We start from the raw sequence: 18,078 nt of genomic DNA, 5'->3' as shown, positions 1-18,078 counted from the left end.
GCCGTGAGATGAATTGTTGTCGGTGTCAGAGGAAACTTCGTGGTATTTCTCCCTTCGTTGTCATCTTCTGCTTTTTCTCCGGTAAGTTATGATGTGATGTTCTCATAAATAGGGATTTGTTTGTTTTATATTAATAAATGAATGGAAACAGCAGCAGAAGAAGGCGAAGAAGAAGAAACCAATCTCTACCATTAATGACTTTGGATCCCTACAGCAGCAGCAGAAGAAGGTGAAGAAGTTGAAACCAATCTCTACCATTAAACGGGGGCAGGACTTGATTTAGTTTTGACTCTTGCGCTCAAATATTTCGGTAGAGATTTCGATCTCTACCATTAAAATTTAATAGTCATTAAATTTCTGAAATTTTGAGTTCAATAGACTTGAAATCTTGTTTGACAGTTATGCACATTACATGCACATAATTGAAGCAATTTTGAAATGAACAGCGACAGCGAGAGTCGTAAAAGGATACCCACTTACTCGCTTGGTTGAGAAAAAGCAATGACCTTTGGGTAGATGCTTGTCTATTTCTAAGCAATCGATCGACCTTTCTCCATAGTTGTGGATAGCTAGGCATTTCTACAAGCATCTTACCTGCCTTACTTCTTAAGCATTTCTCGATAATACGGTCGTGTTCCGTTTGAATTCGGGTACCCCACTCACGGGTGCCATTCAAGCTCAAGCCGGCGCAGATCCAAACCTTGGCTCCCTAAGCCTTGAACATGGATTTTGGCCCATGGGCTTATCCAGGGGTAAGATATCCGAGGCCCATGCCTAAGATTAAGCTGGGCTTGGGACTGGCCAAGGAATTGGGATAAGCTTGAAGTCAATTACATTCATTACCCTTAAAAAAATTCAATTACAAGCGCACCCGTAAGAAATACTTCAATAAGAAAAGGGAAGATTGTACCATGGTTAGAAAATGTGGATTTTCTTTATTGGAGATATTTTATTTGAGATCACGAGGTAGAACATTTACTTTATAAGTTTATTTTATTAACTAATGCATAGCTGTTCTAGTGGTTGAAACCAACACCTCTTAGTGAAGAGGTTGTGGGTTTGACTCTGCAAATTAATATTCCCATCCATCGGTTTAATAAAGTCCCTTTGTACCAAAAAAAAAAAAAAAAAAAAAAACTTTACTTTATTAACCCTCATAAAAGAAACTATGCTTAAAAGGTTCATCAATTTAAGGAAAGTGTTATGTTTTGATTTGAATTCTTGTGCCTTATTTGGAAGATGGGCCCACATAGACATATTTTGGTGGACCAATTTGTAGAGATTTGTGGTGGAAGCAGATTGGCCCTAGCTCAAAGTCCACCACTAATCTCAATTTGAGGATGGGGTGCGGGGGCGGAGCCCTAATGGTTCGGTACGATCCGGCCCGATCCGGCCCGATTGGTCAACCCGTTTACTTGATTGGAGCCGATAGGTATGTATCTTATGTTCGCCTACCACATTATTGAGAGATTTGAGATTTTCAATTAGGGTTTTGAGTGAGAGTTCTTATAACACAGTTCTTGATGATTGGTTGTGAGATTTCTTTCTATTCTTCTTCTACATAGTGGAAAAATTCCTCTTCTTCACTCGTGGACGAAACATACCACATCGGTATGTGAATCATGTTAAATCTCCGTTTGCTTTCGTTTTTTGTTCCTTTTTCGATTCACTATTTTGTGGGGTTTGTTTTAACAGAAAATTGCATAACAAATAATGCTTGTCATATTGAAGACTAGCATCATTTGGACCTTTAACCACATAACATTCTCTATAAACTCAGACAGCTTGAAAAATGCAGTTCTTTGGTTATTTGGTTTAGTACCCCCACAACATTCCTTATAGACTCCATTCCTATTGGAGGAGCTCGCTCACCTTGCGGATCATAAACCTTTTCTCTCCAACCAACCAGTCAACCACACGGGCAATTTTTTTTGTGCTGCTAAATAATTCATTTGGGTAATATCCAATATTTTTTTTGAGTTAAACTAATATCCAATATCAATTGTATTTTCTCTTGCAGATTTGACATAGTGGTAATAAAGAAGACATGCAACAAAGAATTAGTCACTGTAAAAATACATTTTGTTATTATTTGGAACTAAAGTTTGCCCAAGTTACGAGCATTAAAAGCTAGATCGATCAAAGGCTATATTAAGGTAAACCTGGACAAAGCCACTGCATAGATGTGGGTGAGGAAATTTCCATTTAACACATCTTTTCATCTTAAACTTACAACCACACCCCAATCGGAACGGGGGAAAGAGAGTGATGCAACCCTATCAAACTACAAATCAGGGAACCAACTCCCATGGATTTGGCCATGGCGGATTTTCTTTAACCCCCGACGCCGCCACAATTAGTCATGCTTTGGAAACATTGACAAAATTCGGTTAACGGTGCCTTCTTGTTGTCATATGGCCCTCACGAATTTGGCTATCACTTTAAAAACCCATGAACAAACAAGACAAGTGTCTTATACATAATCACTACCTCACAATCACTACGGGTTACCCACTTGTTCATAATCCCGTTTGAGTAGGATTGTGACATTGTGAAACTTTCAAGCTTTTTCTTAACCTGGAACTTAAGCAAGAACCTCATAAAATTCGCCCAGATTTTTTTTTTTTTTGCACCTTTTACATTTGTAGCATGCTATATGAGTTTGACTAAGTGAGGATGTACCTTCAAAATTAAATCACTTTTATTTGTTTACAATTTTGCGTGACCACAATCCTCAATGCCTTCATTTCAAACACTCAACCTTTATATTATTTAAAATAATAAATAAGAAAAATGAGAATCAAATGAATATTCCCTTTGATTGATCTCCATTTCTAGGGTTTGAAGACAATTGGAATAAAGTCATATTTGAGGGCTTAAATACTGGGATGGTCTCTGCATGTACCTTAAGTAAAGAGAGAACAGAAGCACCAAAGGATGAAGATATTAATTGAGTAGTTGCATATGCATAGCTGATATCCTAGTGCTTGTTTTTAGCAAGTTCCATTGCTCTCCTAGCTAGATCGGCACTTATTTCTATAGCACTCTTGTACAATATTAATGCCGTAATTCGATGTTAAGATTTCTTAGCATTTTTGGTACGTATACCATCATATTGCACTAGCTACAGTTCTTATAAAACATGCATGGGACTGCAAGTGCATCTACTACCACCACCACTTAGATGTTGATTTTTTTGTATTAATGGGGATATTTAAGAGAAACCATAAGATAGAACATTTTGTTTATTAATTTTACTTTATTAGAAGTCGACTGATATGATTGACAAGGATATGCATGTAAAACTCACAATAATAATACTATAGTATCCTATAGTATTGATCATGGACTCAAACCCGCATAGAAGATACTATGCCTATACCAGTCATCAATGTAAGGAAAATCGCGTGCAAAATAGTGCTTGTCACCATCTGTTACATATTGAAGACTAGCATCGTTGGGACCTCTGCCTATATAATCATCTCCATAAACTCGGATAGCTCGGAAATATGCAGTTTTTTGGAGATCAGGTTCAGTACGCCCACAACAGATCTTGTAATCTCCAGTCCCCATTGGAGGAGTTCGTTCACCTTGGGGAGCATAAACCTCTCCTCTCCAGCCAACTACGGGGGCAGATTCTCTTATGCTGCTGAACAATTCTTTTGGCCAATACCCAATATCAGTTGTTTCCGTTCCAGCAGCTACCCACCACCTACCATCGTTACGTTGCTATAGTAGAAGTAAAGAAGACATGCAACAAAGAATTAGTCACTTGGCAACAATAGATAAATATTTTTTTCTATTTTTTTTGGGTGGGAAGGGAGGAACTGAGGTATGCTCAGGCCAGGTTATGACCGTTTTGAATGCATCATCATCGGTAACTTTAAATATAATTTAAATATAAAGCAAGACTTTGCCCACCGAAAGGATTCAAACTCTTGACCAAATTAGAAAAAGCAGATTTTCCATTCACCTGGAATAAAAGGGTAGGCACTGAATATACGTCACCACCATAGACAGAAGTCGGATCTATAACTTGACCAAGGGCTAAAATACGGTCAACCTGGACAAAACCGCTGCATAAGGCATTGAAGCAGCCAGTTGCCTTAGAGTTATCTTTCTGTATATATCATTGCAAAACATACATTTGTATTTAGGTAATAGTATTTGGAAAGAAAAAAGAAAGACAGAAAAAAAAGGGAAAGGAAAAAAAAATCAGAATCATAACTAAGGCAAACTGGCTTGACTTACAGTCCAATACCCAAAAAAATGGGTCTTGTTGTCACCATATAACTTGGGATTCACCTGTAGATGAAAATTAATAAATTTTCACAGTTTAGATGCTGGATTTGCCAAACAACTGCAACTCAAGTTACAGATGTATATCTCATATCAATTATTTCTGAAGAAGCTTAGATTATCGATAAGAATGCATAAGTTCATAAATCAACATTTTTTTTCTTCTTCTGGTGAGATAAATCAATATTAGACATCATAGAAAGATAAGCAATCAGGAAATATAAAACTGACATGCCATCCGACTTGTATCTGCTCTTGTCCTCCTTGAGCCCACAGCAGGGCTCCACTGTATTGATTAGGGGAGTAGAGTGATGGATTGTGTAGGGAAATCAAAGTTGAACCTCCATGGTACTTCAAATTTTCATCTTTCAATGCAAAGCCTGCAATCTGAATATGGCATTTTAATGAATACCAATCGAACACCATGCATGGATCTTTAATATTTTAGATGATCGATCTGGGAAGAGATTAGGGAAGACAAAAAGACTCACATGTGTAGGGGGAACCTTAGTAGAGAACTGATGAAAATCTCCAGAAGAGTTTGAGTAGAGCTTCCACCTTTTTAGATCTTCCTTTGTAGTCCTCCTGATAGGAACTGTTCCTAAGGGACAACCCCCACCAGGGAGTCCAAGATGTTTTAAACCTAATGATGAAGCTTCTTTAGGAGTTTCTCTAAGAATCGAAGAACTCATCTGCAATTTTGATTCAAAAACCATCATGTCAACAAGAGAAGGTGACGATATATAGCTAGCAGTTCATATTTCATATATGATATACCAACCTTGGGTATATGGTTCTTGAGTAATGGGTTGTCAAATGCTGGTTGTTTGTAGAAATCAACACAGTCATAGATTTCTCCATGTTTAGTCTGCAAATTAAAAGTCATACAAATCAACAATCAAAATTCTACCAAGTTGATCATTCCATGGTGAAGTATATATAGTGGGGTTTGAATAATTTAACATGTTGAATCCATCGGTGAGTGGTTTTTACCTTGATAGTCTTGACGGCAGGCTTGTTTAGTTGTTTGAGTTGTCTCTCCAATTCAAGATCTTCTTCTTCTTCGGCGGTTCTTCCTCCGTAGACTCCATTATAACTCAGAATGATACAAGAACAGACTAACAAGGCTATGATTGTGACCACTCGTAATGCCATCATGCATGAACAAGGATTTGAAACTTCAATGGTTTTGCAGTCTCTGTCTTGTGGTGATTTATAGTTATAAGTCTGCGTTAATTTCTTTTATAATTAATACCTGCATCTTTCTGCATGGAAACTTTTAATAAATGAAGTTTTTGAACGAAAAACTTTTCTTTTATAGCGTAGGGAAAATCTCAAGAAATATTAAAAGAACAAAACAAAAAAGAACTTGCTGCTACTTGGATAGCTGAATGTTTCTACAATTCTTACGTACCGGCATCCAATGGAGTGGAATATTTATTGCATTTTTACCGAAAAACAAAAATGGAAAAAAAGAAGCATTTATTTCCTCCCATTGTTTATTCCAATAAATGCTTCATTAGTTACAATCAACGTTTAGGCGTGCTATGTTATATGAATCTAGACATTTTAAATCTATGAAAAATCTATGTATTCATGAATGTGAGATTTATATCTGTTTGGTTGTGAAAATCTCTGGATTCATGAAATATAGAGATTCATCTTTTTACAATAAAAATGTGAATCTGTAAATTTATGCGTATGGGGTGAAATCCAGAGATTTCATCTATACTATAAAAGCACTAAACATTTGCGCATTCATAAAAATCAAGTTGACCAAATAGCTTTTCATAATGAAATTTCCACAAATTCAAGTTAACCAAACAGTTAATTTTATGAATTATGATCATAGATTTGAAATCTATAGATTTAAAATTTCTAGATATTTGAAATCTCTAGACTCATGTAACTAAATAGGCCCTTATTAATTTAAAAAATTATTGCTTCATTAGTTCCAATAAGTGCTTCATTAATTCCAAAATTGATTGCATTTATATTGAAAATTTGAAAATGGAAATTTTTTTATTGCCTCCCTTTATTTATTCCAATAAATGCTTCATTAGTTACAACAAATGCTTCACTATTATTATATATTTCTTTTCATAAAAAGAGAATTTATAGATTAACCATATGTACATAAGTCAACAACAAACACATTTTTTCATCTTACGATCTTAGAGCTATGTAACACCTACATTATTAAATTATTAAATTATATAACAACAAATCATCCTTGAAGGGCTTAAAACTAGATTCCCTGGATAATTGACCACCAAAAGTCTACTAAGGATAAAGTCGAAGTGGGGTGCATGGTTCTCGAAGAGATCAAGAAGCTTGTTTTTGTTGGTTGGATTAGTTTTTGTGGGGAGTTACTGAGGGGGGTGTGGGGTGTTGGGGGTAGGTAGAAACAACAAGTTATTTCTGATCAGCAACTTGTTGCTTATGAACAAAAATCCCAACATCGACAGAATATCATAAATGAAAAAAGAGGCCCTTTACCTAGGAACAAACTTATTCGTTGGAAGAACCAAAACAAAGAACCTCAAGTTCATCCTAACCAAAATTTGCTAGCGTTTTGCATCATGGAAAGCTTCCACCTTCTCCTTTGGTGTAAGGGAAGTCCTCATAAAATCAATCCTATAACCCCTCTCCCTCTACCACGTGCAATGCTTTCAATTCCCAAAAGCAATATGCAAACAAATTGACTCCCTATGTCAAATACTTTGGTTAGGCAATCCGACAAAGAATAAGCTCCTGACCCTAATCTCTTGGGATAAGTGTTCTACGCCAAAACATCTAGGGGGACTGGGTTTCAAAAAAATGGAGGATATCAACAAAGCTTTAATCCTAAAGCAAGGTTGGAAACTTCTGAACGAACCGACATCCCTCTGGGCTACCACCATGAAAGCCAAATACTTTCCCAAGTTAAGTATGTTCAATCCCAAGGTGAAAGTCAAAAGTGGCTTTTGGCCATGGCAGAGTATCCATAGTATCACTCCTGACCTTAAGAAAATGATTAGCTGACAAGTAGGAGATGGTATCCATACCTCCTTCTGGTACGACCCCTGGCTCCTTGAGGCAAAGAGTGTAAGTGAAATGTATCCCCACTCTAACATTTGGTTGCATGACACTATAGTTGCCCGATGTCACAATACATCTCAACAAACAGGGAGTATCTCTCAAACTTCATCCTTCCGTTTTTTCCACTTTTGTATTTTAATCTCAATTTGTCAGAGGACTCTTGGATATCTTGAATCTCCACCAGTGGTGAATTCTTTGCTGAATTGGTTGGAAAGGCGTTGACAAAACAAAAGCATGAAACAATGCCAAACGAGTTCACCAATTGGTGGAAAATGTTCTGGAAGTTGCAATTACACCCTAAACTCAAAACATTCTTTTGGCGTTTACTGAATGCAAGGCTACCAGTTAGAGCTACAATTTCTCAATGGATGGAAATGCAGGATATTTGTGAATTGTGCAGCGATAAGGCAGAGACTACTGGGCACATTTTCATCTCATGTGAATGAACCAAAAGAATTTGCTTGGATTGCGAATGGAACACCTAGCCCAAAGATCCTTAATACAATTGTGCAATGATTTCCTAGGGTATATAACAAATCACTAGATACAGCGGGATGGAGCGTAGGGATTATGGAACAAGGCAAAATTATGATGACAAAGACAGGGTACTTGAAGAGGAGCAACTCTCTTGAAGCACCAGTGAGGGCGATGAAGGAAGGAATGCAAGACTCAGATCATATCCAAGAAGTGTGGCTAAATGAGGAAAAGGCAACCCATCTTTTCCATGACCCTCCTAAACATCACTGGCCCATCTACCTACTAACTGATATGATAGAAATAAAATTTAAATTAGGTCATGCAGAATTTTGTAATTATAAGTCCCCAACTCTTCTTAATTCCCCGAACATATTGGCTAGTAGACTTATTAGCAGTTATAGTTCAAACTTCAGAACTGACCTAAGCCTCGTACAAATTGAGGATTTATGTTTTTTTACTTAATTAGTAATGCTATTTCTTTTCTTTGATAAAAAAAAAAATAAAAAATAAAAAAAAAAAAAAAAAAAACTTAAACTTGTTGCTCATTACACCAAACGCCCATAATCAAAAAAACCAAAGAAGGTAAGCTTGGTCTAGACAAAACAAGTGCAAGAGAGCAAAATCTCCAAAAAAAATTGTTTGAAGGCATCCTTTCAATGTTAATTACTTGAAAAGTTTCTTTAAAAAATGGCCCAAAAATTCACTCTCTATTTTTTCAACTTTTAATTTGGAACCCATTCCAAGAAGATTTTTATTATTTTCTTGAGGATAAATATAATTTACCTTCCCTTTTAGTTGACCATATGATACTTAGATCCCTTCTTAGTTGAATAATGACAATTACAACCCCTCTTAATTACTTGGCAAAGGTGACAAATCCCTCTTTTCCATTAATTCAATTAAGCATTACTTTGATCTTAAATATATTTTTTTAAACCCTGAAATGCCCTTAACTAATAGATATGAGTCACGGACTTCACCTTTCTCCCATCTTTTCATCCTAAACTTACAACCACAACCAACCTGCATTAATTTAGGGAAAAAAAAGCTACTCCTTCAACCTTACCGATTTATCACATATACTCTATTAGGAAATTAACCACCCCTAATGGATTTGGCCAATCGCTTTGGCTAGCTAGCGCCTCGCTTTAACCCTAATGAACTAATGTATGCCCCTTAGTTTTGGTCGTCACTTTGGAAACACCAACAACGACCTACTAATGGTACCTTGTTGTTATGTGGCCCTCAAGAATTCAGCTATTACTTTGGAAACCCACACACAAAAAGATGAGTGTCATCTACACGACTCCCACCACGCAATCACCACGGGTTACCCACTTGTTCATTACCCCGTTTGGGTATAATCTTGAGTCGTGAAACTTTCAAGCTTTTCTTTTAGGGTTTCTCTTAAGTGTGCCCTGAGCAAAAACTTTATGGAGATTTGTCCCAAAAGAAATTTGCACTTTTGCATATGTACCCAATGATATCTAGTTTTGACCAAATGAGGACGTAGTTTCACAATTAAATAATTTTTATTTGTTTATAATTTTGATGCCACATTTCTCAATGCCTTCATTGCAAATACTCTACCTTTATGTTATTTATTGTTGGTGCAATCTAGAGGGGGTGAATCGGTTGCAACTAGTGGATTGTCAAAATTTTGCAATTTGTGCGGAAATACAATGTAAATTGAAAATTCAAATGAATTAAATAATAACAAACAGCCACAACACATGATTTATAGTGGTTCGACTATACAAGCCTACATCCACTCCTCTCTTGGTCTCAAGAGAGTATTCCACTAATGATTATCTTTCAATACAATGGTAGAGATCAAACCCTTACAATAATATTTGTTACGGGGCAAGATTACCCTTTACAATATTTGTTTACCAAGTAGGGCAAGAGCACCCAATAAATCTTTGTTAACTGGCAAAAACGCCCAATTAATCTTTGTTAACGGGGAAGAGCACCCACAACCAATTCTAATCTACCTAGACTAGAATTGAAACAATTTCAAAGGAAAGATGTTACCTTACAAGAGGTGTGACACTTTACCTCTTGTGTAAATGTGATGCAATGAGAGTTGTATGCTCAATATATGAAATGCATGCACCACCAACGCCTCAATCACCTCAAGCTTGGCTTCCACAAGCTTAGTAAACACCTTGGTATGTTTCTTCAAGGTTGGGAGAGGGTGAGAGGCAAAACACAATATAGCTTGCTTATGATTTGAGAGCTTAAAATCACTTGGGGAGTAATTGATCAAGCGTGAGGTTCAATCCTTTCAAAAGGGGTGAATTGGGCTTAAATAGAGCACCTTTGAGTGCTTAAACCCAATCGCCAACGGATGGAAAACGGACACCTTTAAGTCCACTTTTCAATTCAGACGGCCGTCCATTTGAGAAGTATCCGTTAAAAACTAGCTATTGGAGGCTTAGTTAAACCATACGGACGTCCGTCTGGTTCAAACGATCGTCCGTCTATAGCAAGTCAAGTATGGGACTTGGGTTTGGCTTGGGTTTTTTTTGTCTTTTTGGTCAATCCTAAGCCTCATACACCTTCCTACTATGTCCTAGGTCAGTTTAGTGACATGATATGCACATGTACATACAATTACATGAGAGTGCATATGGAGGTGTCCTAAGTCCTAACTTTATCTAAGTCTTGATCATTGAAGTTCTTGAGTCTTCTCGTACTCCATTCTTCATGATCATCTTCATGTCTATCTTGGAATGATCTTGACTTGGGCTTGACTTTAGCATAAGCATATGGCTTTGACTTGGAGTTGGTCCACTTATTCTCATCTTGAATTAAAACAACACAACTCAATATAGCCATTAGTAATTCATGTTTGTTGTCATAAAAACCAATTGAGGCTGATGTGGCAAATGCTGACATGACATTTTCCTACATTTATAATAATAAGTAAGGAAAAAGGAAATCAAATTAATATTTTCATCTTTCCCAATCTTTCATTCATCTTTGTTTCTAGGGTTTGAAGATAATTGGAATAAATGCAAGTCATATTTGAGGGCTTAACTACTGGGGATGGTCTCCGCATGTACCTTGAGTAAAGAGAGAAAAGAAGCACCAAAGTTTGTGCAATTGCAGATGACGATATTAATTGTCGAGTAGTTGCATATGCATAGCTGATATAGTTCCATTGCTCTCCTAGCTAGAGCGGCACTTATCTCTATACCATCTTGTACAATATTAAGGCCGTAATTCGATGTTAAGATTTCTTAGCATTTTTGGTACGTATACCATCATATTGCACTAGCTACAGTTCTTATAAAACATGCATGGGACTGCAAGTGCATCTACTACCACCACCACTTAGATGTTGATTTTTTTGCATTAATGGGGATATTTAAGAGAAACCATAAGATAGAACATTTTGTTTAATAATTTTACTTTATTAGAAGTCGACTGATATGATTGACAAGGATATGCATGTAAAACTCACAATAATAATACTATAGTATCCTATAGTATTGATCATGGACTCAAACCCGCATAGAAGATACTATGCCTATACCAGTCATTAATGTAAGGAAAATCGCGTGCAAAATAGTGCTTGTCACCATCTGTTACATATTGAAGACTAGCATCGTTGGGACCTCTGCCTATATAATCATCTCCATAAACTCGGATAGCTCGGAAATATGCAGTTTTTTGGAGATCAGGTTCAGTACGCCCACAACAGATCTTGTAATCTCCAGTCCCCATTGGAGGAGTTCGTTCACCTTGGGGAGCATAAACCTCTCCTCTCCAGCCAACTACGGGGGCAGATTCTCTTATGCTGCTGAACAATTCTTTTGGCCAATACCCAATATCAGTTGTTTCCGTTCCAGCAGCTATCCACCACCTACCATCGTTACGTTGCTATAGTAGAAGTAAAGAAGACATGCAACAAAGAATTAGTCACTTGGAAACAAAAGATAAAAATGTTTTCTATTTTCTTTTGGGTAGGAAGGGAGGAACTGAGGTATGCTTAGGCCAGGTTACGACCGTTTTGAATGCATCATCATCGGTAACTTTAAATATAATTTAAATATAAAGCAAGACTTTTCCCTTGACCTCGAAAGGATTCAAACTCTTGACCAAATTAGAGAAAGCAAATTTCCATTCACCTGGAATAAAAGGGTATTCACTACATATACGTCACCACCATAGACAGAAGTCGGATCTATAACTTGACCAAGGGCTAAAGTACGGTCAACCTGGACAAAACCGCTGCACAAGGCATTGAAGCAGCCAGTTGCCTTAGAGTTATCTTTCTGTATATATCATTGAAAAACATACATTTGTATTTAGGTAAGTATATTTGATAAAAAAAAAAAAATAAATAAATAAAAAAAGGGAAAGGGCGAAAAAAATCAGAATCATAATTAAGGCAAACTGGCTTGACTTACAGTCCAATACCCAAAAAAATGGGTCTTGTTGTCACCATATAACTTGGGATTCACCTGTAGATGAAAATTAATAAATTTTCACAGTTTAGATGCTGGATTTGCCAAACAACTGCAACTCAAGTTACAGATGTATATCTCATATCAATTATTTCTGAAGAAGCTTAGATTATCGATAAGAATGCATAAGTTCATAAATCAACATTTTTTTTTCTTCTTCTGGTGAGATAAATCAATATTAGACATCATAGAAAGATACGCAATCAGGAAATATAATACTGACATGCCATCCGACTTGTATCTGCTCTTGTCCTCCTTGAGCCCACAGCAGGGCTCCACTGTATTGATTAGGGGAGTAGAGTGATGGATTGTGTAGGGAAATAAAAGTTGAACCTCCATGGTACTTCAAATTTTCATCTTTCAATGCAAAGCCTGCAATCTGAATATGGCATTTTAATGAATACCAATCGAACACCATGCATGGATCTTTAATATTTTAGATGATCGATCTGGGAAGAGATTAGGGAAGACAAAAAGACTCACATGTGTAGGGGGAACCTTAGTAGAGAACTGATGAAAATCTCCAGAAGAGTTTGAGTAGAGCTTCCACCTTTTTAGATCTTCCTTTGTAGTCCTCCTGATAGGAACTGTTCCTAAGGGACAACCCCCACCAGGGAGTCCAAGATGTTTTAAACCTAATGATGAAGCTTCTTTAGGAGTTTCTCTAAGAATCGAAGAACTCATCTGCAATTTTGATTCAAAAACCATCATGTCAACAAGAGACGGTGACGATATATAGCTAGCAGTTCATATTTCATATATGATATACCAACCTTGGGTATATGGTTCTTGAGTAATGGGTTGTCAAATGCTGGTTGTTTGTAGAAATCAACACAGTCATAGATTTCTCCATGTTTAGTCTGCAAATTAAAAGTCATACAAATCAACAATCAAAATTCTACCAAGTTTATCATTCCATGGTGAAGTATATATAGTGGGGTTTGAATAATTTAACATGTTGAATCCATCGGTGAGTGGTTTTTACCTTGATAGTCTTGACGGCAGGCTTGTTTAGTTGTTTGAGTTGTCTCTCCAATTCAAGATCTTCTTCTTCTTCGGCGGTTCTTCCTCCGTAGACTCCATTATAACTCAGAATGATACAAGAACAGACTAACAGAGCTATGACTGTGACCACTCGTAATGCCATCATGCATGAACAAGGATTTGAAACTTCAATGGTTTTGCAGTCTCTGTCTTGTGGTGATTTATAGTTATAAGTCTGCGTTAATTTCTTTTATAATTAATACCTGCATCTTTCTGCATGGAAACTTTTAATTAATGAAGTTTTTGAACGAAAAACTTTTCTTTTATAGCGTAGGGAAAATCTCAAGGAATATTAAAAGAACAAAACAAAAAAGAACTTGCTGCTACTTGGATAACCGAATGTTTCTACAATTCTTACGTACTGGCATCCAATGGAGTGGAATATTTATTGCATTTTTACTGAAAAACAAAAATGGAAAAAAAGAAGCATTTATTTCCTCCCATTGTTTATTCCAATAAATGCTTCATTAGTTACAATCAACGTTTAGGCGTGCTATGTTATATGAATCTAGAGACTTTAAATCTATGAAAAATCTATGTATTCATGAATGTGAGATTTATATCTGTTTGGTTGTGAAAATCTATGGATTCATGAAATATAGAGATTTATCTTTTTACAATAAAAATGTGAATCTGTAAATTTATGCGTATGGGGTGAAATCCAGAGATTTCATCTATACTATAAAAGCACTAAACATTTGCGCATTCATAAAAATCAGGTTGACCAAATAGCTTTTCATAATGAAATTTCCACAAATTCAAGTTAACCAAACAGTTAATTTTATGAATTATGATCATAGATTTGAAATCTATAGATTTAAAATTTCTAGATATTTGAAATCTCTAGACTCATGTAACTAAATAGGCCCTTATTAATTTAAAAAATTATTGCTTCATTAGTTCCAATAAGTGCTTCATTAATTCCAAAATTGATTGCATTTATATTGAAAATTTGAAAATGGAAATTTTTTTATTGCCTCCCTTTATTTATTCCAATAAATGCTTCATTAGTTACAACAAATGCTTCACTATTATTATATATTTTTTTCATAAAAAGAGAATTTATAGATTAACCATATGTACATAAGTCAACAACAGACACATTTTTTCATCTTACGATCTTAGAGCTATGTAACACCTACATTGTTAAATTATTAAATTATATAACAACAAATCATCCTTGAAGGACTTAAAACTAGATTCCCTGGATAATTGACCACCAAAAGTCTACTAAGGATAAAGTCAAGCTGGGGTGCATGGTTCTGGTAAGAGATCAAGAACCTGTTTTTTTTTGGGGTTTGTGAGGGGGGGGGGTGTGTGGGTGTTGGGGGTAGGTAGAAACAACAAGTTATTTCTGATCAGCAACTTGTTGCTTATGAACAAAAATCCCAACATCGACAGAATATCAGAAATGAAAAAAGAGGCCCTTTACCTAGGAACAAACTTATTCGTTGGAAGATCCAAAACAAAGAACCTCAAGTTCATCCTAACCAAAATTTGCTAGCGTTTTGCATCATGGAAAGCTTCCACCTTCTCCTTTGGTGTAAGGGAAGTCCTCATAAAATCAATCCTATAACCCCTCTCCCTCTACCACGTGCAATGCTTTCAGTTCCCAAAAGCAATATGCAAACAAATTGACTCCCTATGTCAAATATTTTGGTTAGGCAACCCGACAAAGAATAAGCTCCTGACCCTAATCTCTTGGGATAAGTGTTCTACGCCAAAACATCTAGGGAGACTGGGTTTCAAAAAAATGGAGGATATCAACAAAGCTTTACTCCTAAAGCAAGGTTGGAAACTTCTGAACGAACCGACATCCCTCTGGGCTACCACCATGAAAGCCAAATACTTTCCCAAGTTAAGTATGTTCAATCCCAAGGTGAAAGTCAAAAGTGGCTTTTGGCCATGGCAGAGTATCCATAGTATCACTCCTGACCTTAAGAAAATGATTAGCTGACAAGTAGGAGATGGTATCCATACCTCCTTCTGGTACGACCCCTGGCTCCTTGAGGCAAAGAGTGTAAGTGAAATGTATCCCCACTCTAACATTTGGTTGCACGACACTATAGTTGCCCGAATGTCACAATACATCTCAACAAACAGGGAGTATCTCTCAAACTTCATCCTTCCGTTTTTCCCACTTTTGTATTTTAATCTCAATTTGTCAGAGGACTCTTGGATATCTTTAATCTCCACCAGTGGTGAATTCTTTGCTGAATTGGTTGGAAAGGCGTTGACAAAACAAAAGCATGAAACAATGCCAAACGAGTTCACCAATTGGTGGAAAATGTTCTGGAAGTTGCAATTACACCCTAAACTCAAAACATTCTTTTGGCGTTTACTGAATGCAAGGCTACCAGTTAGAGCTACAATTTCTCAATGGATGGAAATGCAGGATATTTGTGAATTGTGCAGCGATAAGGCAGAGACTACTGGGCACATTTTCATCTCATGTGAATGAACCAAAAGAATTTGCTTGGATTGCGAACGGAACACCTAGCCCAAAGATCCTTAATACAATTGGGCAATGATTTCCTAGGGTATATAACAAATCACTAGATACAGCGGGATGGAGCGTAGGGATTATGGAACAAGGCAAAATTATGATGACAAAGACACGGTACCTGAAGAGGGAGCAACTCTCTTGAAGAACCAGTGAGGGCGATGAAGGAAGGAATGCAAGACTCAGATCATATCCAAGAAGTGTGGCTAAATGAGGAAAAGGCAACCCATCTTTTCCATGACCCTCCTAAACATCACTGGCCCATCTACCTACTATCTGATATGATAGAAATAAAATTTAAATTAGGTCATGCAGAATTTTGTAATTATAAGTCCCCAAATCTTCTTAATTCCCCGAACATATTGGCTAGTAGACTTATTAGAAGTTATAGTTCAAACTTCAGAACTGACCTAAGCCTCGTAAAAATTGAGGATTTATGTTTTTTTACTTAATTAGTAATGCTATTTCTTTTCTTTGATAAAAAAAAAAAAAAAACTTAAACTTGTTGCTCATTACACCAAACGCCCATAATCAAAAAAACCAAAGAAGGTAAGCTTGGTCTAGAGAAGACAAGTGCAAGAGAGCAAAATCTCCAAAAAAATTGTTTGAAGGCGTCCTTTCAATGTTAATTACTTGAAAAGTTTCTTTAAAAAATGGCCCAAAAATTCACTCTCTATTTTTTCAACTTTTAATTTGGAACCCATTCCAAGAAGATTTTTATTATTTTCTTGAGGATAAATATAATTTACCTTCCCTTTTAGTTGACCATATGATACTTAGATCCCTTCTTAGTTGAATAATGACAATTACAACCCCTCCTAATTACCTGGCAAAGGTGACAAATCCCTCTTTTCCATTAATTCAATTAAGCATTACTTTGATCTTAAATATATTTTTTTAAACCCTGAAATGCCCTTAACTAATAGATATGAGTCACGGACTTCACCTTTCTCCCATCTTTTCATCCTAAACTTACAACCACAACCAACCTGCATTAATTTAGGGAAAAAAAGCTACTCCTTCAACCTTACCGATTTATCACATATACTCTATTAGGAAATTAACCACCCCTAATGGATTTGGCCAATCGCTTTGGCTAGCTAGCGCCTCGCTTTAACCCTAATGAACTAATGTATGCCCCTCAATTTTGGTCGTCACTTTGGAAACACCAACAATGACCTACTAATGGTACCTTGTTGTTATGTGGCCCTCAAGAATTCAGCTATTACTTTGGAAACCCACACACAAAAAGATGAGTGTCATCTACACGACTCCCACCACGCAATCACCACGGGTTACCCACTTGTTCATTACCCCGTTTGGGTATAATCTTGAGTCGTGAAACTTTCAAGCTTTTCTTTTAGGGTTTCTCTTAACTGTGCCCTGAGCAAAAACTTTATGGAGATTTGTCCCAAAAGAAATTTGCACTTTTGCATATGTACCCAATGATATCTAGTTTTGACCAAATGAGGACGTAGCTTCACAATTAAATAATTTTTATTTGTTTATAATTTTGATGCCACATTTCTCAATGCCTTCATTGCAAATACTCTACCTTTATGTTATTTATTGTTGGTGCAATCTAGAGGGGGTGAATCGGTTGCAACTAGTGGATTGTCAAAATTTTGCAATTTGTGCGGAAATACAATGTAAATTGAAAATTCAAATGAATTAAACAATAACAAACAGCCACAACACATGATTTATAGTGGTTCGACTATACAAGCCTACATCCACTCCTCTCTTGGTCTCAAGAGAGTATTCCACTAATGATTATCTTTCAATACAATGGTAGAGATCAAACCCTTACAATAATATTTGTTACGGGGCAAGATTACCCTTTACAATATTTGTTTACCAAGTAGGGCAAGAGCACCCAATCAATCTTTGTTAATGGGAAAAAACGCCCAATTAATCTTTGTTAACGGGGAAGAGCACCCACAACCAATTCTAATCTACCTAGACTAGAATTGAAACAATTTCAAAGGAAAGATGTTACCTTACAAGAGGTGTGACACTTTACCTCTTGTGTAAATGTGATGCAATGAGAGTTGTATGCTCAATATATGAAATGCATGCACTACCAATGCCTCAATCACCTCAAGCTTGGCTTCCACAAGCTTAGTAAACACCTTGGTATGTTTCTTCAAGGTTGGGAAAGGGTGAGAGGCAAAACACAATATAGCTTGCTTATGATTT

The 18,078-nt window shown here is 36.4% G+C and overlaps 2 protein-coding genes across 2 annotated transcripts; both read right to left on the bottom strand.

Moving 5' to 3' along the window:
* Positions 1 to 3,342: 3,342 nt before the first annotated feature.
* LOC149013481 (protein neprosin-like) lies at positions 3,343 to 5,454 on the bottom strand. Its single transcript, XM_089157731.1, has 7 exons — positions 5,293 to 5,454; positions 5,081 to 5,167; positions 4,791 to 4,991; positions 4,531 to 4,686; positions 4,252 to 4,305; positions 3,974 to 4,120; positions 3,343 to 3,729 (listed from the first exon to the last, which is right to left on the bottom strand). The coding sequence occupies exons 1-7, from the start codon at positions 5,452 to 5,454 to the stop codon at positions 3,343 to 3,345; spliced, it is 1,194 nt and encodes a 397-aa protein (XP_089013857.1).
* Positions 5,455 to 11,358: 5,904 nt separating this feature from the next.
* Positions 11,359 to 13,479, bottom strand: LOC149013480 (protein neprosin-like). The gene is made up of 7 exons (XM_089157730.1): positions 13,318 to 13,479; positions 13,106 to 13,192; positions 12,816 to 13,016; positions 12,556 to 12,711; positions 12,276 to 12,329; positions 11,994 to 12,140; positions 11,359 to 11,745 (listed from the first exon to the last, which is right to left on the bottom strand). Exons 1-7 carry the CDS (start codon positions 13,477 to 13,479, stop codon positions 11,359 to 11,361), a joined length of 1,194 nt encoding a protein of 397 aa, XP_089013856.1.
* Between the last annotated feature and the right edge of the window lie 4,599 nt (positions 13,480 to 18,078).

The sequence above is a fragment of the Hakea prostrata genome, chromosome 6 (genome assembly GCF_041222555.1).
Source record: "Hakea prostrata isolate BN-2017 chromosome 6, UWA_Hpros_2, whole genome shotgun sequence".
NCBI lineage: Eukaryota > Viridiplantae > Streptophyta > Magnoliopsida > Proteales > Proteaceae > Hakea > Hakea prostrata.
Note: the sequence above shows the minus strand (reverse complement) of the source record. Positions and strands in the feature narration are given on the sequence as shown.

Coding starts and splice junctions, on each gene's coding strand:
- LOC149013481 (XM_089157731.1), bottom strand. CDS start 5,454: ATGGCATTACGAGTGGTCACAATCATAGCCTTGTTAGTCTGTTCTTGT. Junction 4,992..5,080: donor TCAAGAACCATATACCCAAG/GTTGGTATATCA, acceptor TCAAAATTGCAG/ATGAGTTCTTCGATTCTTAG. Junction 3,730..3,973: donor TGCCTACCCTTTTATTCCAG/GTGAATGGAAAA, acceptor CTTCTACTATAG/CAACGTAACGATGGTAGGTG.
- LOC149013480 (XM_089157730.1), bottom strand. CDS start 13,479: ATGGCATTACGAGTGGTCACAGTCATAGCTCTGTTAGTCTGTTCTTGT. Junction 13,193..13,317: donor CTGCCGTCAAGACTATCAAG/GTAAAAACCACT, acceptor TTTAATTTGCAG/ACTAAACATGGAGAAATCTA. Junction 13,017..13,105: donor TCAAGAACCATATACCCAAG/GTTGGTATATCA, acceptor TCAAAATTGCAG/ATGAGTTCTTCGATTCTTAG.